This window comes from Artibeus jamaicensis, unplaced genomic scaffold, assembly GCF_021234435.1.
Source record: "Artibeus jamaicensis isolate MK-2021 breed Jamaican fruit bat unplaced genomic scaffold, CSHL_Jam_final scaffold_1019, whole genome shotgun sequence".
Taxonomy (NCBI): Eukaryota; Metazoa; Chordata; class Mammalia; order Chiroptera; family Phyllostomidae; genus Artibeus; species Artibeus jamaicensis.
The window spans coordinates 9,161,339-9,187,531 of NW_026522025.1; the positions used below are offsets into that span (position 1 = coordinate 9,161,339).

The 26,193-nt window shown below is 40.0% G+C and overlaps 1 protein-coding gene across 16 annotated transcripts in view; it reads left to right on the forward strand.

The window, feature by feature from the left end:
• FGGY (FGGY carbohydrate kinase domain containing) overlaps positions 1 to 26,193 on the forward strand; it is a 385,020-nt gene that overhangs the window by 140,132 nt on the left and 218,695 nt on the right. For all 16 annotated transcript variants that reach the window (XR_008389735.1, XM_053655576.1, XM_053655571.1 and 13 more), the window contains one exon: positions 10,738 to 10,853. Coding sequence is in view for 15 of the 16 variants with exons in the window: in XM_053655576.1 (XP_053511551.1) it covers positions 10,738 to 10,853 (116 nt within the window). In the remaining variant the exon portion in view is untranslated. The remainder of the gene's footprint in view (positions 1 to 10,737; positions 10,854 to 26,193) is intronic.

The window sequence follows — 26,193 nt, forward strand, 5'->3', positions numbered from 1 at the left end:
GTAATATACTTTCATATCTCTTTATAATTTGTGCTGTGATCATCATATTTTATTTGTACATGTTAATAAATCCCACAACGCATTGGCTTTTTCCTAAAGTCATCTACTATACTTTTAACATGTTTTTAAATTTTAAAGAAATTTTAAAATGAAAGGACTTTAAAGGTACCTAAATGCCTAGGAAACTTCACATTTCTGTTAGTGTTTGTGGACACGTCTGGCTGGGTAGAGGTGCACCCCACTAGGACTGCGAAGCCAACCGAGGCCGCAACGCTGCCACTCAAAGAAATAGTCCCTATGTTTGGACTTCCTGTCAGCATTCCAGTGATAATTTTTAAAAAGTTACAAATGAAAAACACATTTTTAATGTAAATATTCACCTATTTACTGATTCTGGTATTCTTCACTCCTTTGCATAGATTTCCATTTTCATTTAGTGTTAGTTTCCTCCTTCTTGAAGAATTTTCTTTAAGACTTCTTGCAATGCAGTCTTCTTGAAAATGACTTCTCTGTGTTTGTTTGAAAGTTTGTATTTTGCATTAATTGTTTAAAGATCTTTTTGCTGAGTATAGACTTCTAGATTGATTTTTTTCCTTTAAAATATTTTCAGCATTTTAAATATGTCATTCCCTTTTGTTGTAGGTTGCACTGTTTTTGATGAGAAGTCTGTAGACCTTTTGTCTTTATTCTTCTGCTTTAAAGACTTCTTTTTCACAGTTTTTTTCCCCATCCCTTTGTCTGTGTTTATTCTGCTTTGGTGTCATTGAATTTGGCTTTGCAGGTTGATATATGTTATAAAATTGAGAAAAAATTGGCTATTGTTTTTTCCAATATTTATGATTAAATGTTGACTTTGTTGGTTTTATGTTGTTGGGTGTCTGGATTTTGTTATCTTTCTCTAAGGAGCTACTTTTTCTGGTAGATGTTAGTGTACTTTTGTCTTAGTTTTATCCTACATATTTTTTAAACTTTGTTAGAGCAGGATTAGAATAGCCTTTGCACAAGGCAATTTCAGTCACACTTGCAGGGTATATGTCTTTTAGGGTTTGCACTGAATGTCGGGAGTGATGGGCGAGGACATTCCACTCTACTTTTAGTAACTCCCGTGATCCTCGGCTGTATGCGGATTCTGAGAACTGTTCAGCTCACCGCTTTCCAGTGGCTATCACCAGACATGGAATGTCAGTGTCCAGACCTGCATCTTAGTGGTCAACAGCAGTGGAGTGGGACGCTTGGGCAGATTTTCAGGGCTCTCTTTCTGCATAGTGACCCCCTCTTTGGAAGCCTGTGCCACCACAGCTCCTCATAACCTCAGATCCCCTAGATTCTGATCTCGGTCTCTGCAGCTTTGAGAAGCTGCTGTTTTCCTTGGCATCCCTCTTCTTTCTGCCTGTGGTCTCACATGTGCTTCCGGGCAGAAAGCCAGAGTGAGGCTGGGGCTCACCTCATTTGTTTCCTTCTCTCAGGTCTCACCGCCCCGCACTGCCTTTTGTTCAAGGTCTAAAAACAGTTGTTTCACGCTTTTTTTCTTCCTACTTCTCTACTTTAAGGCAGGGGTGTAAAATCCATTATCTCTTACTCCGTCATGGTTAGAAGCATAAGGTTCTATTATTTCTACTTCAACAAGAGTTTCTATCTTGATGTAGCATTTAAACTTCATCAGATACTTTTTATTCTTCAATATGAATCGATCATTTTTCTATCCTTTAATAAAATAGTGTGGTAAAATACATTCATAAATCTTCTGTTATTAAAACAGTCTTGAATGTTGTTCATGATGTATTTTTTCCCCACATTTTTATATTAAGTTTCATCGTGTCTTGTTTAGAATTTTTGTGCCCACATTCATAATGTGAGAGTAGCTTCATGTTTGTTTCATATACTGCCTTCTCTTGTTTTTTGTAACACAGTTATATTAGCTTTGTAAATAACTTGAAAGGCATCCCTTCTTTCAGACTCTGAAGTATTTTGGAGTGCTCTGTTTCATTCATATTTGTTAGAAATTTCTAGTACACAGACCTCTAGGCTTGAAGTTTTATATGAGGGATGGATTTTACTACTGACCTATTTTCTTAGTGATTATAATTCTATTAAGGTTTCCTCTGTCTTCTTGAATCAGTTTTGATCTGTTTTTCTAGTAAATTGTTTATTGCATGTAAATTTTAAAATTCACTAGAATAAGTTTGTTCATGTAATCTTTATTTTTTTCTGTTAATGTCTACTTTATCTGTGGTCGTGTCTGCCATTTTCATTCAAGATGTTTTTTTAATTTTGATCTTCACTCTTTTTTTCCCTCGATTATGCCAGAAGTTTTTCTGTTTCATAGAACACATTTTCACAGAATGACGTTTTGGCTTTGTTGATTTTCTAATTTTATCTAGTTATTTTATGTCTTTGTCTGATTTTATCTTTACTACTTATAGGTCTCTTTCCATTTAATTTATTAATGCTCTTCAGAATTTCCTAAATTAGTTGCTTAGGGTATTTCTGTTCAGATATTTTTCTTTTCCAATGAAAGTTTTTAAAACTTTAAATTTCTCTGTAAAACACCATTTTACCAATTTAATTTCTGCTTGTATTGTAAAATATTCTCCTGTTCTCTCCCCTTATATGAATATATGGAATTGAGTTCATTGATTATATTTGCTTCCTTTAATACCTCATCAGTGATACTAATTATTATATTTTTGGCTTTCCTGTTAAAATTTTGAAAGTTCAACAAAATCTTTAAATATGTGTCTCCTTTTAAATTCTATTTTTGGAGCTTTTTTCATATGTAAGTATTTCATCCTGTGTTGTTTGCCCCATAAAGTCTATTAAGTGATGGTGTTCTTGTTGGATTTGAGCATTTTACCATTATTGAATGTTCCTTTTGATTTGCTAACAGTTTTGCTTTAGTATTCTACTTTGTCTGATATTTATATTGTCCTTTAAAATTTTTTGTTTGTATTTGTTACTTCTTTTTCAATCTTTTAAAATGCAAACCTCTTTATCACATTTAAAAAAATTTGTATTGTAAACAAGATATATCTTAATTTCAACCCCAGTGTAATTATCAGTATCTTTTTACCAGCTGTGGAAATAAGTTCATTCATATTTGGTATAACTGAAATAATCAACTTTATTTCTTCTATGCTATTTTTGTTTTCTGATTATATTACCTTACCCATTTTCCCTTTTTGTTTTATTTTTAGTTGCTTTAGTTTTATCTCACTGACTTGCTAATTTTATTTTTTTTAAGTACCTGTTTTGGGGGGAGGTGATTTTATTTATTAATTTTTAGAGAGAAGAGAAGGGAGAGAGATAAAGAGGGAGAGAAACATTGATGTGTAGTTGCCTTTTGCACACCCCCAACTGGGGACCCAGCCCACAACCCAGGCATGGTCCCTGACTGTGAATAGAACCGGTGACCTTATGGTTCCCAGGCCAGCACTCAATCCCCTGAGCCTCACCAGCCAGGGCTGAGTTGTTGATTTTTCTTTATTCTCTTTTTGTTTCTTGTTATTTTGGCAGTTCTGTAAGCTTTTTGTATCTGTTAGTGACTACCTTCTCTGTCCTTCCAACCAACCTTGAACTTATATTCTGTCCAAACATACATATACATTCCCAAATACATTTCCTGTGTACCTCTTTTTCAATCTCTGACTTTGAGGTTCTGCTTATTTAACTTAATATTTTCAGTTCCAGGCTATTATTAGATTTTTTTCTTCTAATATAGCATGCCTGTTATGTTTCAAGAAAGCTTGATATTAGAAATTCCTGTTCATACTACCATCATCTATTAACAATAAAAAAATACAGTATTAGATACAAAGAAACATAAAAGAAGATTTAAATGTGTGTGTATATGTGTCTATATGTGTGTGTTTACACCATTGGTCCCTCTGGTCTCGACTTTGCCTATTTTGAGAAAGTTGCTTGAATCAATTATTTTTTGGTTAAGTCCTTTCTCAAGTACTATCCTCAGAGAACATTTGTGGGAAGTCTACTTTTTGAATCCTTGCATGTTGAAAATATTTTCCTTTTTCCCTGACAGCTGAATAATATTTTGTCTGGGTATAGCATTCTTGGATCATTTTTCTTAATAGTCTATACATTGTTCCACTGTTTTCTACATTCCAGAGTTGTAGATGAGAATTCCTTAGCTGGTCTAAATCTCTTGCCTTTCTGAGTAACTTATTTTTTCTGTCTGAAAACGAGTATAATTTAATTTTTTATTTATTCTTGAAATTCAAGTACTTCCTGGATTCACTTCCTGGATTTAATGAGTCTTTTAATCTACAGGCTTAAATTTTGCTTCAGCTCAGTATTTAAAAAAAAAATTCTTGTACTGTTATTCCTTTAATTATAAGAACTCCTTCATCTGTCTTTTTTCTTTCTTTTTTTAAAAATAAAAACCCCTTCTGGAATTCCTGTTATTCTCTCGGTAGGCTGCTGGATCTGCCCTCCAAGGCTCTTATTTCTTCTCTCATTATTTCTCTCTGTGTCTTTGCTGTGGGTAGTAACATACTTCATTCACTTGGTCTTCCAGGTCATTAATTTGATTTTCAAGAAAGTGAGTGATTTTTTTATTTCTTATGCAGAAATTTAAGGTGTAAAATTTAATCACTGTTGCTAGTTAAGAAAAAATTTGCATTCTTCTTCTCATTGCTTTCATTATTGATGTTCTCTTTCAATTTTTTGGTCACTTCTACATCCGTGAGGCCTGCCTCTTGTAGATGCTGTAGTGATCTTCTCCCTGGTGAACCCGTGCCCCTAAGTTAGGTATTGCTTTTGTTTTGCCTATTCATTGACTTATGTTCTCTTGATGCTCGTGTAGGTTCTTCCAGTCTCTTTGGCGTTGGTAAATCTGAAAGCAGTACAGCAGTTGCCTGCTGGGCATCCTGGATGGCAGTGAGCAAACCATAAGTGGCCCCTTCTCCCTGGGTGGAAGCAGCCCTTCCGTCCAGCTGGGGTGAGGGGTGGGGCAGGCAAACCCTTTGGTCTGCTACGGGTACCTTGTTTTGACTCACTGACAGCCTAATGTTTTATACCGGCTCTCTCATAGAGATGTCTGGAGAACCTGTGGCCTCAGATGCACTTGCCCAATTTTGCTAATTCTGCTACTTTTACACATCCATATTACCTAAGAGTCGATTTAAAGAAACCCAAATAAAAAGGAACCTTGTAGTATCTCATTAGTCCTGATGGAAAATGGAGTTGCCAGAGGTATCTGCAACTGTAAAATCTCCTACCTCCTGGGCTCAGTCATCTTTCACTCCAAACATCTGACTTTCTGTGAAGACTGGCCCTTACTGGGGAAAGAATCTACTTGGAGTAACTTAGTTATGCCTTAAAGTGTTGAGTTGTTTCACTATTGCTCTATTACAAACCATAACTAATGCTCAGTAGTTTAAGACAATAATCATGGGTAGCTTATTTAGGCTGTGCACTGCTGGGCAGTTCTGGTTTCAGGTGGACTTAATCACTTGGGTTTGGGCTGCTTTGTCTGATTTAGGCTGCTCTTGGCAGTCATTGCTCTTTTCCACTGATCTCCTCCTCCTGGGACCAAAGGGCCATCCCAGGCAGGATCTTCTCATGCTGATGCCATGAGCAAAGAAATACAAAATGCCTCTGGAAACCTAGACTGGAAACAGTCATGCAGTTGCTTGGCCTCATTTTTTTGGTCTAATCCAGTCACATGACAGAATATAGAGTCTTGAGGTTGGAAAGGAGGTATTGCCCACAGTGGCGGGGAGGTGAGAGGAGGAGAAGGCAAAGCACCACAGATTACATGGCAGAGAGTGCATATGTGGAGAGCCATAGACTGGGGGCCATAAACTCAACTTCCCTCAGCTGTTAAGAACAACAGTGCAGTATTTCCAAGCTCTAATATCAGCTCCAGGGGATGAGCTGTTTGTTTAGCTTGGAGGTAAGCAAGGAAACTTTTGCAGCTGGATCATAAAGCTGATTTGGAGTTTGTCAAGCAGACAGGGATGAGTGAAAGGAGCTATCATCAATTCAGACTTAAGGAGCAGCCAAAGGAGAGGCACGGAAATCTGTACATGAATGGGGGGGCATTTTGGGAGTGAAGAGTTGCCCTGCATGGTTTGATCATTAAGAAGGATCCTTCCACGTCACCTTTTCTTCCATAGACTTGCTCTTTTCCACTGAGCTCTCAGAACTTCCAAGGAGCTGGAATTTCAGACATTGGGCCAGGAGGAGTTAGCCTGCTGTGTACTCTTCAGAACGTGCTACACAGATGGCTGCCTTTGCTATACCCCCTGAAAACCCTACCTTGCTTAAAGCAGGTGAAGGATTTAGCACGTACCGGTGTGTATTAAGTTTCTACAGGCACTGTCACTCCTTCAGTGTATCCATGACATTTAGCTCAGCTCATCGTGTTCTGCCATCTATGTGACATCTGAAAAGGAATTCACTAGTAATAAATCATAAATTTGTTTGCTTTCAAAATTTAGACCTCACGAGACGTCATCTCCTCTGTAGAGCCCTTCTCGAAACTTCTTTTCCCTTTTCCTTTTACCAGGTCCAATCAGGCATTCCTCCTAAAGGTTCTCATTTTTCTCTCTCTACTTGGCTATTTGTTAGTATGTGGTTTTTGGTATGATTGTTTGATCAGTTTCTGTCTCCTTAATTAAACTGTCAGCTTATACAAGAGCAGAGGATCAGGTCTTTTACATACCACTGTTTTCCCAGGGTCCAGAACAGTGCCAGGGTCATAGTAAGTGAATACTAAACGTTTAATGAGTAAGTGTGTGAATCCATGTGTATGGCTGAATGAGATGCACCTACTTGGCTGTGTGAGATAGGTTTCTATTTAAAACTGCGTGAGCAATCTAGGTTTACCCTTTGCCTGTGGCAAGGTGGGCAAAGCATTTTGTAGTGCTTCCATTTAATCGGATTTCACTGTGGCTTGACGTATGGCTGAATGTGAACTAGGTACTCGTGATACAGAGATAATTTGGGCTGATTTTGCTATGAAGGAGTTGCTGATCGAGTGGGAGAGATGGAGAAGTGAATGGGCAAAGGCAGTTCTAATGGTAAGTCATTACTGTATTTGCGACTGTTGGATGCACTGGACCATAAGACACACATAGGTTTTAGAGGGGAAAAAATAGGAAAAAAATTTTTTGCTTCAAAAAAATATGGTAAAATATTTAATACCTGTGACCCTGCTCCATCAATACCCCCTCCCCCGCAATAGCGAGCCAGGTAAGCTACGTTCGGACTATAAGATGCACCCCCATTTTTCTCCCAAATTTGGGGGGAAAGTGCATCTTATAGTCTGAAAATATGGTAGATAAGGATATCTTGGAACTTGAAGAAGATGCTTTGTAGTCAGCTTGCCTTTCACTGAGGCTTCAGGCAAAGGGAATATGAGCAGAGTCATGAATTCTATCTAGGAGTTAGATGCAAAACAGGGAAGAACATTATGGAAAGAATGGAGCAAAGAACCCAATGCACAGGGAAGTCTGAAATCAAGACCCACTGTGGGAAGCTTTACGTAATTTGGTAGTGCGGAAGGGAGCAGGCAGGGGTGGGGATGGCCAGCGGAAACTGGAAGGCATCGTGGTCATATCACGAAGGGTGTTTTAAGCCCTGCGAAGAGCTGGACTTTTTCCTGAAGGTAGTAAGGGACAGCCAAAGGGTTTTAATCAGGGGTTGATAGCATCAGGTTTTGTTTTATGAATTTTGAGCACAACATGGAGAACAGATTGGAAGTCAGTGGGACTATAGGGAAGATAAATAAAGAAGCAGTTAATTAAATAATGTGATAAGAGCTATGATAGAGGATAGCTGCCTGCTCTGGGAGCTCAGAGAAGGAGACCCACCCAGAACTGGGGACTCAGCCCAGGCCAAAGGAGTCATTTGAGTTACCAGGGTGAAACAGCTGCTCCAAATAGGAGTGCGGCAGAGGCATAAAATTGTGCAAGAATGTGATTTTTTTTTTTCAGAGAACTGCAAATGATACTTTATTGCTGGCATGTAGAAAATTAAAGGTGAATGGAAGGGAAATGAAGCCGGAGAGGAAAACACCTTCCGGCAGTCAAGTCTTCCCCCTATTAAATATCATTTAGACTAGAGTGATGAATATAAATATATATACATATAGATACACACACATATATGTATATACACACTCATACACCAGGCACTTTAAAAAATATAGTTTATTGATTATGCTATTACAGTTGTCCCATTTTCCCTCTTTACTCCCCTCCACCCTGCACACCGTCTCCCACCCACATTTTCCCCCTTTAGTTCATGTCCATGTGTCATACCTATAAGTTCTTTAGCTTCTACATTTCCCATACTATTCTTACCTCCCCCCGTATCGATTTTCTACCTACCGTCTGTGCTACTTATTCTCTGTACCTTTCCCCCCTTCTTCTCCTCCCACTCCCTGTTGCTAACCCTGCATGTGATTTCCATTTCTGTGGTTCTGTTCCTGTTCTAGTTGTTTGCTTAGTTTCTTTTTGTTTTTGTTATAGGTGTGGTTGTTAATAATTTTGAGTTTGCTGTCATTTTACTGTACATGTTTTTTTATCTTTTTTTTTTCTTAGATAAGTCCCTTTAACATTCTGTATAATCAGGGGTTGGTGATGATGAACTCCTTGAACTTGGCCTTATCTGAGAAGCACTTTATCTGCCCTTCCATTCTAAATGAAAGCTTTGCTGGATAGAGCAATCTTGGATGTAGGTTGTTGCATTTCATGACTTGGAATACTTCTTTCCAGCCCCTTCTTGCCCCTAAGGTGTCTTTTGAGAAATCAGCTGACAGTCTTATGGGCACTCCTTTGTAGGTAACTGTCTCCTTTTCTCTTGCTGCTTCTAGGATTCTCTCCTTCATTTTAATCTTGGCTAATGTAATGATGATATGCCTTGGTGTGTTCCTCCTTGGGTCCAACTTCTTTGGGACTCTCTGAGCTTCCTGGATTTCCTGGAAGTCTATTGCCTTTGCCAGATTGGGGAAATTCTCCTTTATTATTTGCTCAAATAGGTTTTCCACTGGTGGCTGTTCCTCTTCCCCTTCTGGTACCCCTATAATTCAGATGTTGGAATATTTAAAGATGTCCTGGAGGTTCCTAAGCCTCTCCTCATTTTTTTGAATTGTTGTTTCTTCATTCTTTTCTGATTAGATGTTTCTTTCTTCCTTCTTGTCTACACCGTTGATTTGAGTCCCAGTTTCCTTCCCATCACTATTGATTCCCTGTACATTTTCCTTCATTTCACTTAGTGTAGCCTTCATATGTTCCTCTAATTTGTGACCAAATTCAACCAATTCTATGAGCATCCTGATCACCAGTGTTTTGAACTGTGCATCTGATAGGTTGGCTATCTCTTCTTCATTTAGCTGTATTTTTTTCTGGAGCTCCGATCTGTTCCTTTTTGGGGGCCATTTTTTTTTGTCTTGACACGGCCCTTATATAGTGAGGGGTGAAGCCTTAGGTGTTCACCAGGGTGGGGCAAGCAAGTTGCTGGGTTGTGACGCTGTATGTGGGGAGGGGCCCAGGAGGGAATAATGGTGCTTGCTTGGCTCCCTGCTGGATTTCAGTCACTTCTGTCACTTCCCCCAAGCAAACTGGGCCCAATGTGGGTGGGTTTGTGTACTTTCTAGGACCCTGTGGGTCCCTCCAACAAACTCTCTGTGAGGCTGGGAGTCTCTCCTGGCACCTCAACTCCCACAGGTCTTTTCAATCAGTGATTTGAGGCTTTATTTCCCTGCGCTGGGACCCTGGGTTGCGTGGTCTGTCTTGCTCCCCAGTTTTGCCTGGTTTATCTGCACAGGAATGTGGGGCCACCCTGTCCTCCAGCCGCCTTGAGTGCCTCACCCCTCCACAATCCACTGACTTGCTGGGTCTGCCAGATACCGCCTGCATGCCTGGGGTCTGCCAGCCACCACTTGGCCAAGACCCCTTTCCACCCGGCCTCCCGACCTCCTGACCTCGCCCCTCCTACTGGTCTGGATGAATGTTTCCTCTTTAACTCCTTGGTTGTTGGACTTCCATATAGTTTAATATTCTGTCAGTACTGGTTGTTTTTTTTGTTTCTAAATTTTTCTTGACCTTATTTTGGTAGTTCCAGGAGGCACAGTGTGGCTACCTACGCCTCCATCTTGGCCGGAAGTCCCACCAGGCACTTTTTAAAACTTTTTTTATTATAGAGAATGTTAAACATGAACCAAACAGAATGGCGTGACAAATACCATTTGCCTATCACTCAGAGCTATGGCCACCACTTCATGGCTAATTCTGTTCCATTCACTTCCCCTTCTCTTATGATTTTGAAGCAAACCCCAGATATCATTTTATGCATGAGTAGTCCAGCCCGTATTTCTAAGTGATCAGAAGCCTGTTTTGAAATATAATGGCAATTACCAATATTATAGCTAAACTTTAATAATGCTCAGTATCATCAAATAGCTAGTCAGTGTGGTAATTTCTAATTATCTCACAAATGTTGTGTATGTATAAATATAAATAAATATACACATATTTATATACACTATTCAATCAAGATATAAATAAAGAGCTGAGATTCTTTTGAAAGTGAAAGAAAATACTCATTAACAGTTGTCAATGGACTTTTTGATTCAAACAGAGATGTATAATTACCTAGTTTGGTATATTCTCCTTCTTTAATACTACTGAAGCTATCAGGGCAGGTATTTGCTAGAGCATAAAGGGAACCTCTCTCACTCATATGACTGGTTCTGCCTCTCTCCCATTTTCTTAGGTCTCTCTGCTCCCTGGTGTGCAAATGGACATACTCAGCAGAGAAAGGCTGGGACAACAGTTTCTGGAAGATGATTGGTTTGGAAGACTTGGTTGCAGATAATTACAGCAAAATAGGTAAAATATTAAAAATCTGGAGAGGGATTATGTCTATGTATATAAGAGGATATTGGTGGTTTTTTTTTTTTAGTATGAATTAAAATATAGGAACATTGTCCTGTTTTAACAAGATAAATGGGTTTAGATGGGTAGGCCACGATTAGCAGGCCCTGACAGTGGGGCTTATAGGATCTGAGTGGAGATATTGGCTGTGAAACTCCACACTGAATAGAATCTCAGACAGTGGGCTAGACTAATGAAAATATTTGTATAGATCAGGTGGGAATAGCATAAACAGAGGGGAAGCGGGTGTTTGGATTGTTTACAGTCATTACAAGTAAAATGTTTTGTGAGTTAGGTTCAAGGAATCAGGCAAGGTCATGAACAGAAAAAAATAACTGAAGAGGTCAAAATGAGAAACATCAGGACAGAAACTGGACAGAAACTGGAACACGAGCCAGTGGTTGCTGACTAGGGCTCTCGGGTTTCAGACTTCCAGCATTTTTCTGGCACTGGCTGCATAGTAAAGGTGCAGGTGACTAGTGGGGGTTACCTGGTGAAAAGAATTCAGATACAAGGTCCATGTAACAATAGCTGACATTTTAAAGTTTAAGGCTTATGTGCTCATTTCACAGAAAGATGTTTATTTCCTGTAGTTACTGTTTACAGTTCCAGTAAGCTGTCATCAGGTAAGCCATTACACCTGATTCAGTAGAAGTACTTCTGTATTGTTTAGTGTTTTGGCCAGGAGGTTGTAAAAATAAAACTTAAAAGTGCAGTGGATTCATCAAGATAGAAGGTTATTTCCTTTTTATGTGATAGAATAGAGATAAGTGACTCTCAGGGCAGCTCTGCTGTTCTCACATCGCAGCCTCCAACTTTGGGCCCAAGATAGCTGGTCCTCTAGTTCTCATCAGTTCCCAGCCTGTGGGGTGGAAGAATGAAAAGAACCAGATAAATCCATTCACATTCTCGTGGAGGGAGCATAATGTGGAAATGGGCCATGCCATTTCTGATCACATGAGCATCCACTAGGCTGCAAGGGTGGCTGGGAAAGGTAGTCATTGGCTGGACAGCCATGGTTCCATTTATGTGACCAAGTAAGACTCGAGAGTTTAGCTTTATATATTGGTTGTCAGCTAGTAGTATCTGCTACAAGTTTGAGCCACCCTTGATTACTGAATCACACAGTAGGTTATTTTTGTTCAACCTTTCTGCAGTGGAGTCCTCATGACATCTCTGTTGAAGTTCAAGAATATAAAGATAAAGACGTGAAGGATCCAAGTAGCACCTGTATTGCTGTGTTTTAGACAACATAACTTGGTTTCTGTGGTCTGTTCAACTACTGGTAGATAAGTCTGGGGAAAGAACGAAACCAGGGTAGTCTGCAGAAAGAGCCCCTTTCGAACTTTCGTGGCTCAGTTGAAACCATCTCAGGATATGGGATGAGAAGTTGGTAGAGAAGTGGGAGGAGCTTGGGGCAGGGGGCAAGGGGAGGAGGCAAAGCAGTGTCATTAGTCATTGCTACTTTCCAAGTCCTTTAGCAGGTGATTTATTTATATGTATATATATAATTTTTAAAATCTTTTTTGGCTCTCAGAAAACCTATTTGTATAGTTACGTCCATTTTCCAGATGAGAAAACTGAGATTTAGTTCCATGTCTACTATTAAGTTGTAGACTCAGTATTAGAAACTGGGTCTCTGACTCCATACTTTTCTGCCAAAGCAGGCTGTCTCCTTGGAATATATGAGATCGCAGGAACTGATGAAGCTATTCGGTTGGCCTCCAGAGGGATTAGGCAACAGTTCAATATTTAACACCCAAAGCCAACCTTGGCTACATTGGAATAAGTGCAAATACACTTACATTATGTATTAAGACTTGAACATATGAATTTCAGGGAACACAGTTCATGGGTCATTAGAGCGAAGGCATGGTCACTATGTCCTCAGTCCCTGGTCTGGTGTTTTAGAGGCTATCTGTGAGTTCCTGCCTTGGTGAAGAATGTTCGGGACTAGGTGTCTCAATTACCCCTGTTATTGAGGGGTACAGCCAAATTAGATCTAAATCACTGGATTAAGAGTTAGGATAGTTGTAGTTCTAGCACTAACTGTGTGTTTCTAAGTATATTTTAACTTTTTGATGCTTTCCCTCCCTTCGCATAAGATTCATGTTATTTTAATTTTTATATTATTAAATTTTTATTGAGGTATAATTGATATACAACATTCTGTTAGTTTCAGGTGACATTTGTACACACTGTGAAATGATCACTACATCATCAGTTACTATAAAAAGGTACAAATTAGCCCTGGCCAGGGGCTTCAGTTATTTGGAGCATTGACCCAATGCACCAAGACTGTGGGTTTGGCCCCTCGGCAAGGCACATGCAAGAATCAACCAATGGGTGTATAAATAGGTGGAACAAGAAATCGATGTTTCTCTCTCATCAATAAATAAATAAAAATTGTTTAAAGTTACAAATTAACATTTTTTCTTATGATGAGAATTTTATCACTACCACGACAACCTTCAAATGTGCACCACAATACCATTAGTTAGAGTCACGTTGCACACAGCATCCCCATGACCTACTCATTTCACACTGGAGGTCTCTACCCCCCCAGGCCCCCCTCAGCTCCCCGTGACAACCACCACTGTTCTCAGTATCTGTGAGTTTCATTTTGGGTATTTTTGTTTTGCTTCGACTTTTAGATTCCACATGTAAGTGAGATCATATGATATTTATCTACCTCTGTATGACTTAATTTCACTTAGCATAATACCCTTCAGGTTCATCTATGCCGTCACAAATGGCATGATTTTATTCTCTTTTAAGGTTGAGTAGTATTTTGTACATCAGTATGCTTCATCTCTATCCATTCATTTACTGATGGGCACCTAAATTGTTTCCATATCTTAGCTATTGTAAATGAGGCTGCAGTGAACATACGGGTAAATATCTTTTTGAATTAGTCTTTTAGTTTTCTTTGGATAAATACTCAGAAATGGAATTGCTGGATCTTATGGTAGTTCTATGGTTAACTTTTCGAGGAACCTCCGTGCTCTTTTCCATGGTGGCTGAGCCCATTGAAACTCCCACAACCAGTGAAGGAGTGTTCTCGTTTCTCCATGTCCTCTTCAAGGCTTGCTGTCCCTTATCTTTTTAATAAATGCTCTTCTAACAGATATGAGGTGATGTCTCATTGTGGTTTTGATTGGCATTTCCATGATAATTAGTGATGTTCAACATCTTTTCATGTGCCTGTTGGCCATCTGTATGTTTTCTTCGGACAAATGTCTATTCAGATCCTTTGCCTTTTTTTTTTTTCCATTGAGCTGTGAGTTTTTTTATATTTTAGATATTAACTCCTTATTGGATATGCTGTGAAGATGTTTTCTTCTGCCCATTGGTTGCCTTTTAATTTTGGTGATGGTTTCCTTTGCTTTGCAGAAGCTTTTTAGTTTGATTAGTATATTAGCTCTGCTAATAGAGCAATATCTACAGGAAATATTCATTAAAAGTCCATAATGTTAATTTAGCAGAAAATTTCCAGAGTAACTTTATTAGATTTTGTCTGTTAAGTTAATGGATTTTTAATGGATGTCCTGAGGAGACATATCATTAACCAGCATATTGCCATACATGAATTAAAACTTACCCATTTGTCAAAATTAATTATGTGATGTTTCCGTTGATTTTCATTTCTGGTGACTTGAACTTGGAGTTTCAGTCTGAACCAAAAGTAGAAGAAGCTAAGGAGGATGTTAACTCTCAGTTGTGACTTTCAGAGGCTCCCCTGGAAGCTGCCACCAGATATCCTTTAGCAATTCTTGGAGCTATAAAAAATGAATCTCGCAAGCCTCTCTATGAAGTGTTAATCATTTCCAGTGGACTCATTGCCCGTCAAGATGTGGGCAATATACTGCAAAACCTTTTAGCAGATTTGAGCAGAGCATCGTGGATTTGAGCATTAATACAATTACCATAATTCGCTGCATGTGGAGCTTTTAGCCAAGTCTTTACCAGCCTTCCTGGGCTCATGCAGTAAATAAATGCTTTCCCCGAAAACCGAACACCTCAGCAACTGATGGTCTTATGGAGGGATATTTTTGAAATAAATTATTTATACAGTGTAAGTTAAGGATCAAATGCAGTATTTATATGGTGCATTTCAAGGGCAGCAGGAGAATTTTTCATTGTTTTAAGTAACTGCATGCAAGTTTGCAAAACTAAACTGTTACTACCTCACACCTTCCTTTAAGGAAGTATTTGGATGATGTGGTTTGGGAACATTATAAAAATAAGGAAAAAGCATTTTTTGAATCAAGTAATATACTTGAAACTATCCAAGTTGATTTAATGTGCAGGATTAATGAAGAAAACATAAACCCAGTGTTTTGTAGGGAATTATATATCCATAGTCTAATAAAATGGTCTGTATCAATAAATTTTGACTTTCAGTTCCATGTGACTAATTCCCAGGTTACCTATCTAATCCTAAGCATCTATCAAAAGCAAACAGGAAGGAAGAGATCAGCAAGGAGAAAGGACCCTTATGAAGACAAGCAACATCCCACCTGTTCTAATCGATTATCCAGGCTCACTTTCAGCATGCCATGGTTGCCTTTTTACTTCCTGGGAAAAGCACTTCAGTGTTTTATTGGGGTAGACCTCTTTGTGAAAACTCATGTGTACAACATGCTGAATTATAGAGTGATTATTGGCAATACAGGAAGAGCTTTGTTATATAAAAGGGTTCAGTGTGTTAGCTTATAGCTCATTCATTATTTGGGGTCAGGGAAGCCAGGCTAAGAAGAAACTTAAAGCCCAAGTAGAAGGAGTTAGTAACTGTTAAGTGAGAAGCAGAAATGAAGATAAAGTATATGTGAAGGAAGACAGTTCCTGAAGGGGAGGGAGGCTACATTTTTTTAAATGGGTTTTCTCTCCCTCCCTCTATGAGACTACATTTTTGGCATCAGACACTGTGGGTACCGTCATCTAGCACACAGTAGATGCTGAAAAAATATTTGTTCAATGAGTGAAGATAGGTTTCGATGAAGGATTTGGTAAGCTTCTTCATGGTTTTAATTTCTGTAACACATGATAGACTCTCCATAAACTGTTTTGAATTAAACGATACTACTAGGTTACAGACAATGATTTCATTTTGTAAAATCAGTGTTTGCAGTCCTTTTTTCAGTAACGCGTTTGGCACTTAAGAAAGAACTCTTGTGGAAAACATACTTCAATCTGAATGATAGCTGCGGTCCAACCTTATTCCTATACCAGATCTTGGAGACTTTTTTTTGTGACAGGAAATATCACAGACTCCTTTCACAGGAAATTAAAACAAACAAACAAAACCAAGAACAAAACTTAATTTAGGAAGATTGGAAATACTGCTTTTCTATGGAGTAAAATCCTGTAGTTAACTAAAGCTGTGTTTTAAATTTTTTTGTTTTGTAGACTTAAAATTGTAGGTAGAGTGTGTGTTGAGGACATAGATGCACCAATACTCACTCCTCCTTTATTCTGAAGTCCAGCCAATTGAAGGAAGTTCACAGAACCACCAGAAGCATACTGAGTATTGGCCCTGGTTACACTAAATTAAAGGGATGGAGGACGGGACCTGAATGGACCTTGGGATCTGCATGACACTAACTTAATACACTCCTTGGCATGCCAAGGGGCTGGGAAAAGGAGACAAGAGCCGTGGCTGGGCCTGCTTGAGCACTTGATGTGCTTACTTCAGGAACTCAAAGAGCCTGCTGGCCAGAGTGTGGGTAGTTTAAGAAGAGAGACACATGCCAAACCTGTGCTGACCCTGTTTCAAGGCTGTGGTTCTATTTTCTGGTTAACATGGTCCCATGGATGTTGGCTTTTTTTTCAAGTCTCACGGATCAACGAAGTGATTCCTCTTCTGACAGATGGAACAAGTAAGAGTATAGAAGCAGGAGATGGCCCTGTTCACATTAGTGTTACTTTATCCTGGAAGAGAGAAGAAAAAATCCCCCTATGGAAACATGTCTAAGGGGTTTTCACCATTAATATTCATCATGACCAGTGTTGGGACCCAGAATCTAGTGATGTTATTGATAGTTGTAGGTATTATAAAATTCCTTTTAGGCTATTAATACCCAATGTTCTGAATTTGCCCAATAGGACTGGGCATGTTTACAAGGATTCATGCCTTTATTTCTCAGAATGCAAAACTTGCTTTTCATTTAGAGTTTTTTGAACTGCTGCTGCATATTGGTATCACAATCTAACTGTTTTTAGTAATTCATATTGGGAGGTCTTTGGCCACAGGCAATCTACATTTTCCAGGCTCTCTGGAGCCATGACAATACTCTCTTCCATGTTTTGAAGGAGGTTGTCCCTGTGGGTGCTCTGGTCTAGGCTGTCCTTGACCCTAGCTTTCCATCTTATCCCATCTCCTCTTATCACCTTTGTCATTCCTGCCCAAGAGATAGAACAAAGTCTTTCCTGTACTTCAGGCAAGTACATGTCCTCTGAGTGCTGTACTGTCTTACTTTACCTTTTAAAATAAAACTTTTGCCTGGGGGAGAATGACCTAGATAGAGGTCTTCATGTCAGTTAGTGACCCATCCAATCATGCATCCATCCATCCAAGCACACTACTGAGTGTCTCCTATGTGCCAGGTGCTGAGTGAATACTAAAGATACACATAAATGAACTCACCGCAGTCAATCCCCTTGGGAATCTCATGTCTGTGCAGCAGAGGGTGGGGATAAATGAATAAGTCAATAATTTCACTGTTTTTCAATAAGTCTAGAGATGTCCAAAATACTGTGGGGAAACAGAGCAGGAAGTTGCTAACAACTACAAGTAATATCAAGGAAGCCTTCTCATGAGATGGCAGTTGAGATGTACCAGAAATTCATGAGTGGGAACTCTAAATCACTTTTATATATTTATGCCCAGCTAGATATCCACATCTAGGAAAATCAGTTTCAGATGTGGTCTTGGGGCCACTGAGGATATAATCGAACTGCTGCTCGGAGATAGGAAAGTGGTTATCTTTTATTCCAGTTTCCAAAAGTTTGGTTTATAAAAACTATTGGCCTATCCTTCATGTTAACGATAACAAGATATCTTGGTTTGGTTATTTAGCACATAATTGTGAAAGAGTAAGGAATTAAGAATTAGCCCAAGTTCACTATGAAGAAGTCATGCTAACCTAACCTTAGGTGTTACCCTTTCTTGGAATTGTTTTCTCAGTACTGCTGTCCCTGTCTGCAATGTTGGAGCACTGTACAAGCTCTAGTAGCACTTTGGTCCTTCTTCCTTGTCTGTCTACTTGGATCTTCAACTAGACTGTCCATATGTTAAAACTTTTCCTCTGCCTAACATGGAGTTCTTCTGAAATTCTGGGAGAAGAATGAATGAATAATGTGACATCTTGCAAAGCTGCATGTGTTTTAATGTTGCAATTCAAAATTCAGTTTTGGAATAACTTGGGACTTGCTTCTAGATCTGGTTGGACATCTGACCTCATGCCATTATTGTTGTCTGTTTAGAGGTCATTTAAGTCAGTGTTCTTGGAAGGCAGCCATTTCCATTGGTTGTCCTTCTGTGTCACCATAGCTGCTGCCTCTTCTGCTTAGCTTCACTTGGTCGTGCAGCTGGTGGGTGGTGACCTTGGCCTCCGAGGCTGCCCTTACCTCTGCATTCCTAGCAACTCTGCAGTGCCCTTCACCCCAGTTCTGTGGAGTTCTGATGGTGAGATACCATGACCTTTTCAGTTTCCCATCACGGGCTAACCTTTCTGAGAATCCACATCGGAAGGCTGCTGTGGTCAGGTTGGCAGGTCACCGGTTGACTAATGGCCTCTCCAAGGTTTGTTGGCAGATCCTGCGTTGCCGTGAACCCTATTGATCCCAGAAGTTTGCCTGCTTCCCAGACAGCCTCTGCGGGCAGGAGGAGGCAGTGAGTCAGGGCCCCACCGGCCCTGCCACCCATCTGTTCTCGTCGCAAAGGGAATGAAGATGATCTCTTTGTGGTATTGTAAAACCTAGAAAGACATTAAAAATTCCGTTAAATTTTTATACCCTTTTAGCTGTTGAAATGTACAATCTATTAGGAGGGGGAAAAAGCCTCCTGCAATTTTTTTCCCCACTGCTTTTACTTCAGAGGCTACTTAAGGGACCAGGTAATGATTTTACGATGTTTATTAATACTTCATGTTCTGCTTCCCTCCCCCCATTCTCTTCTACCAAGGACTGAGCATTCATCTTCAAATTCAAATTACAGAAGCTGCCCAGGGATCATTAAGAGACTGAGTTTTTGTGATGTCATGTAGTCCTGTTATGGACATTAATGTAGAAATCTGTTGTTTCTGAGCTCCTGGGTGGGCGTTATGTATTTTCAAAATATGCTTTGGGATAATAGAGAGAAAATGGGGATTTGGAGCCATGTGGACATGAGTTGGCATCCCGGCTCTGCCGTTGACTAGCTGTGTGACTAGTGTCAAGTGAGTTTACCCTGTGAGGACCCAGGATCTCCTACCGGTCACACTGAGTAATGCCTGGTAGTTAGGGTGACCTCACACAGAGACCTCATCATGCAGGCCCCCCCAGGGAAAATTAAATCTGATCTGAGTGCTCAAATTATTTTTAGTTTCGCCTGGTTTTTCTGAGTAATTGCTTTTATTTTATCTCTTATGGGCATTATATCGAGTTACTGGCAAGATATTCCTCATTCTTTTGGCCACTTGAGGATTTAAAGCAAATTTGGGACTCACCTACAGTGGATTTTTAAGCCATTGGTATATGTGTTTAGCCCCATTTGAATTCATTTTGTTCCCATCTTTGGTTGTATTTAATCTTTAATCCCATTTACCTTATGTTATCTTTGCCTGCTAGTTATAAGCTCCCTCCAATATTTTCTGAGGCAAGATAGTACATGGAAAAAAGTGGGGGACGTAGCTGGTACTCAATATATGATGTTAGGTAAATGAACGACTAAATAGTGTTAGAAAATACACACAAACAAATGCTCCAGAGGAGAGTTAAAACGAATAAACTCGAGTTCAGATCAGGATTTCGTGCCTTGAGATTTCCAGATGAAGACGTGGAGTAAGCAGGGGGTCTGTGCCAAGAAGGGGGATGAGGCTAGAAACAGATTGGGAAGTTTGCAGTATAGATGGTATTGGAGGCTGCAGATATGTGTGCAAGACTCTGGAGGAAGAAGATAAATGGGTCTGGTGGGAAGGACTTGCAAAAGTTAAAGGCCAGGTAGAGGAGGCTGTGCCTGCAAAGGAGGCTAAGGAGTGCGGGACAGGGAGATAACCAGACCAGGAGAGTTGGGGATGGGCGGGCACAATTCCCAGGGATGCTGAGAGAGAAACTGAGATGGAATCTGAAAACCATCCATTTGACAAAGTGACGGAGACTTTAATGAAAGCCACTTAATTATAAAATCAGTGGAGAAGATAAGGGTTGAGGAATAAATAGTACAACTAACATTCATTTACCGAGCATTCACTGATGCCAGACACTGTGCCATGGGCTTAATGCGGATTATCATACTGCAGTAACCTTATGAGATCTGTGGCATCTCCTCCCCTTGCCCCCTTTTACAGAAGGGGGACATTGAAGCACAGAAAAGTTAGTCACCCTAAGTCACACAGCTGGTCAGTGTGGATTGAGGCAATAGGTCAGATGTGTGGTCAGGACTCCAGGCAAGGCAGTCCGATGCCAGACTGAAAAAGTGGATGGGTTTTTTTCTTGCTTTGTTGGTTGCCTGAAGATGGAAGAGATTTGCTTGAGAAGGTCTAAATGCCAATGAGAAGGTCCCAGTAGTGAGCGACAGGCTGGTGACACCACAGAGAGAAGGGAGGAGGGGACGGCTTGTAGAAAGGAGTGAGGGTATAGCCTCTGTTGTAATAGGAAGAAGATGAATGCAGACCTGGGAGGAATGGATGCTCAGAAGTGGGAAGTTGAGGGAGCTCTGCTGTTTTCTATGTGAAGTAGATGAGATGACCATTCGAGAGTGTGGGGGAGTAGAAGTTTGAGAAGAGTGGGAAAGATTGAAATAGAGAAAACTTGGAGCGTTATTGAATGATGTTGAGAGCCTCGTGAGGGGCTGTCATGAAATTATTAGTGTGCCCTTTTGTGTGATTTTCTCCAGTGCACTCAGCATTCTGGTTGCAAGCACAGAGGAAGGCGGTGCTCATTCGTTGTTTTGGTGATGGTGGTGAATAGTAGCACCACCAGTCCTGCAAGCCCTTGACATACCCTGCTCTTTGCCTCCCCATATCTATTCAGGTACCAGGTTTTATGCTCCACATATCTCTGTAATCTATGTCCTCTCTCTACATTAAATGCTACCAAGTCTCTGTCGCTATAATCTTCCACCTGGATTATTATTCAGCAGTCTTCACACAGGTCTCACTGAATGAAAATTTGCTTTCTTCAATTTATTCACACTGCAACCAGCTTGAGCTTTTTATAATTAAAATCTAATACTGTCACTTTCCAGCATAAACCTTTCCAAGTCTCTCCATTGCTCTTGGGACACAAAACAGAAGCCCAACCATGGCCTCCCCTTCTGGTACCACTCCCCACCTTGACCTCTGTCCTCTAGTCTGCAGCCCATCTTTCAGTTCTGTGCCTATAACACCCTTGTCCTTACCACAGGGCCTGCTCCCATGGTCTCATTGTCTAGCCTTCAGTCACCAGGCCTTGTTATAATGGCAGAAGAAGGACAAAGGGCAAAATGTACATGTTAACTGAGTCTGCTTTCACTTCAGGGTGTCATCTCTGGCACCTCACCCTGTCACTTCTGTCTACATCTCATTGGTCAGAATTGTATCACATGACTACCACTCTCTCTAAGGGAAATTGGAAAAGATGAGTTTTCCACTGGTCACACTGCAGTCTTTAATAAAATCAGAGTTGCTTATTAAGAAAGAAGGAGAGGGTTTGTACTAAGTGTGCAGCTTAGAGTCTCTATCATAGGTGAGAAGCTGTTTTTCAGGTGAGGAATTGAATGCAGGATATTGCTGATCGAGTAACAGCCTAAGTAAAAGTTCAGAGCTGAGTAATGTGGTGTTTGCAGGGAAGAAGTTGCCAGAACATTGAGTTTGAGGTAGAACAAGGGAAGGGAGAAGCTGGAGGAATAGGCAGGGGCCAAATTATAATGGCCTTTCTATGCGATGATGAGTTTCTTAAACTTGCTCGTCTGTGTTCATGTTCTCTAAATGGGATTTTCTGTCCTGAGTGCTGCCAAACAAGATGGTCTGTTGCATATGGGAGAAAATTTATCGTTTCTGTTTATTCTTTTAACAGTTCTATTTTATGTATGTCTTATGCACACATAATCACATAACACTTAGAAATTCACATGTAATTTATAATTTATATATAATTTATAAGTAATAGATACTTATATGGAAATCCATGCTGAAGACATTTTTGAAGGCATGCACAATGATAAAGTTTAGAAACAATTATATTTTGCATCAAGGAACTGTTGTAGTATTTTAAACCAGGAAATGACAAGGTCTACATTGACCATTATTTTCCTTTACAATATAAAGTTCTTCAAAATTTTCTGATAATTTTGGAATGGTAGTACTCGGGAAGGAGCATAGAGAACATCGACTTCATTTTATAAGGAAGCAGCGGAAGCCCAGGAAAGTTAAATAATTAGGGACAGTCTCTGAACTGATCTGAGGCAGAGCCGGAGCTCTAAACCAGATTCTGTCTCTGAATGGCCGTTCGGGCGTTCTGGGTGTTTTTCCTACCCAGTAGTTGTTCTCTTTCTGAACGCCCATCCTATTTCTCCAGCAATTGCTGTCCTCCTCAGAGCCATGGATATACGGGAGCCCAGGTGGGAGTGAAGGTATCTGATGAGCATGCACCCCAACAATACAGAGTCTGGTGAGAGAGAATTACCAGCACAACTTTAAGATTCTCTTGACCATTTAGCTGTCAGCCTGGAAGTCTGGAGGCACACAGATTCCCCCAGGTTCTGTTTGCGTGACGCAAAAACCATTGACAGTTCAGTTCATTAGAAAGATTTTTTTTGACATTGTGTTTGCAAAGCTCGCAGGCTAAGAGGTTGAACTGTACTGATTTCTGACTTGGGGAGATGGAGACTTCCCAGAGGGTGCGCTGCTTCACTTCATCTCCGCCCTGGGCCTTTGAGGAACACATGTTCCCATGGGAATGAGTTTGTGTTTGGATATATTTCACAAAGAGTATCTTGTAAAACTTGATAGGGGAAAAATCTAATTTATAGAATACTATTTCCTGACACTGTGAATACTAGTTCAGGTCTATGTTAACTACTTGGCCAATGTAAATGATTTATTTACTCATAGTTCATTAGCCCAGCTCTGCAAGAATAGGAAGAAAAGGGAATCTCTGATAACCAGATGGTGAAAAAGATCTGTACTCTCCCGGGTACACTCCACTATTCAGAAAATTCTGTTTATAGGGGTAGAGACCAAGGGTTAGGTGTCTCCAGATGAATGTGTTTGTCAAGTTGATGATCATGTTTACCAAGATCCTTTTATCACCAGCTGAGTCTTCTTTTTAATGGCTTAGGTCACCCTGGAATTATTTCAAAAACCAGCCTGATGTTATAACCTCCTGTAGGCTTGCCAGACACAAATCTAAAGTGAAGTCTGTAGTCTTCATGGTAGGAAACTTCAACCTCAATTATGTGAATTGTGGACAAATGTTTTTATATTTGAGCAAGGTCTTATCCCTGCAAAAATGACCATTTATTTAAAAGACATAGATTTGTGTACAAACACATACACGCACACAGAGTTTTTTTGGATCTAGGAATCTTGATTACATTTCCCCAAAGGGAAATTATATATATATATAAATAAAGGAGGAATTACACACACACACACACACACACACACATATATATAATTGTTTATACATTTGTATATGTGTATATGTAGTATGTATATACACACAGATATAACTATAGGACCTGATAAGAGAGTTCTAATTTATTTGACAGTCCTGCGTAGTCTGTGAGATTCAGTTTGGATATTGAAATATTGCCATTTCTGGAGCATTCTAATGGCTTATTGGCACTAGAAAGAATACAGTATATACCATATAATTTTATGGCCATTTCTGAACAAACATACATATATGACTAGAGTTCCGATTTTTATTACTTTGAATACAAGCTGTTGCTGTTGTAAAATCTCCAACAACAGTGGTTCAAATATGAAGAATTTATTTTTCTTGGTCCAGGGCTGGTACTACACTTGAATGGATTCAAAGATGCAGGCTTTTCAGCTGGTATTCTGCCGTTTGTAGGATTTCGTCCACATGACTGAAGGAAGATCCATTTCAGCCTTTAGGAAGGAAGGAAGAGGAAGATGAACGTATGTTCCTTTCCTAAGGTCATGAACAAGTAATTATACACAGTATTCTTATTCTCATTCTATTGACCTGACCCTTTTAATTCTCTAATTAGAGACCTTTTGATTTTCTAATTATTATGAAAGTTGATTCTGGAAAAATAACTGATATTCCATTTCTGGGCCCCCATTGTTTCCTCTGTAAATGGAGGGGATTGAGCTCTATCAGCTGTTGTCAAGCTGCAGCGCGTATAAAACCACCCAAAACGTTCTGGAAACACCGATTGCCGAGCCCCGTGGGAGCTTCTGGTTCAGAAGGTGTGGAGTGAGGCTTGAGCACTGGTGGTGCCAGCCAGCTCCCAGGCCATGGTCCCAGCCACGTTTTGAGACCCACTGAAGTCAGTGGTCCCTCAGATTTCCTCCGGAGGATCAGTGACGTGACTACCTTCATTGGTCTGTGTTTGTGGGTGATAAAAATACCACTGCTTTATGTAGTGACTTCTCAACAGCTTTGACCAAGTTTGATGGTTACCCAGGAAAATTCTCAACATGAATGGAGAAAAACTGATGAACATCACTCCTTCATGTCTTCATTTACCCAGTTGCCCCACAAATATTTATGGCGCATGCCCCGTGCCAGGCGTGGTGCCGCGTCCTGGAGATGCAGCATGATCGGGGCGCAGCCGGGCCCTGCCTGTGGGCTGCATCTAGACCCTGGAGAAAACATTAATTTCCTGTTGTCACTGGAAAGTAACAGTAAGGACCGATGAGAATGAAATAGTCTTCTGTGGAATTTGGGATTATAACTTCACACTTTATCTAACCAGGCTTATTTTCGACTGTTTTCTTAATAAATTGTCTATTTTCCTGTATCTAGTTTGATTTTTGTTCTTTGCTTTTTGAGGTATTTCTATTGTGTCAGCTCAGTAGGTGGCATTTCCATTTAACTGTTGCCAACTTAAATGATGGCTTCCTGTTCTAGATGAAGCCTTGGCTTTGTTCAGAATTTGCATTTTCATTTTTAGCAGCTAGTGATGGTTGAAATGGACACAAGGGCAGAAATCCTTGTCCACAGCAGTTTCCTCCCTCCTATTCCCACTTCAATGACATTAGAAGTCCTAGGGAGATGGGTTGAAATTGTCATCTCCACGCCCACCCGCACCTCTCCCAGTTTGACTTTCTTTAAGAAAAGATGAAGGACGTGGCGTTTTGGAGGAAGGATGTCTATTATCAGAGGGAAAGTAAAGAGCGTGCTGATAAAGGTTTTCATTGTGGAGTGTGTATTATGTGCCAGGGACTGTCGCCAAGCCTTTTACACGAACTGTCAGGTGAACTTTTCAACCAGTGATGTACAGGTACGATTGTTATTGTCCTTTTACACATATGGCAGTCATGGACCACAGGGGTTTTAGATAACTGGCCCAGAGTCTCACAGTTACTTAGTGGAGGAACAGGGATTCAAAACTAGGCCTGTCTCACTCCAAAAGCTCATGCTTTTTGTCAGTAAATTACACCCCCAGTCATTTTAGTTCATGCATTTTTCATGGGGTTGGTGCTGAATCATTTGGCTTATTGGTTTTCTGACTCATCTCACGGAGAAGGGCCAGATTCAATGTATCTTCTGCATTCTCCCTTGTATCCTCTTTTTCCTGCTTTTTTTCCCAGTGTAGTCTACCTACTCCATCATAATTTTTCTTTCCATTGGGCTTGACGGAATAGCTCCTTATGGCTCATCTCTGTAATTCAGCAGAAGTCTGGTAAGCTTGCCAGGGAGTAAAAGTGCATTTGCTCAGGACTGTAATGTTTATTTGAAAAGGATTTTCAATCACAGATGTGACTTTTTTATGAGCCTCATCCTATATACCTGCCGTTTGGAGAAAATGCTTCAGTAAGTAATGCCTCCGTGAAGAGTTGCTATCACATGCATTATTTTAAAAGATTTGGCAGTAAAAACCAGTCAAATTATTGATAATCCATAATTAATACGAAGT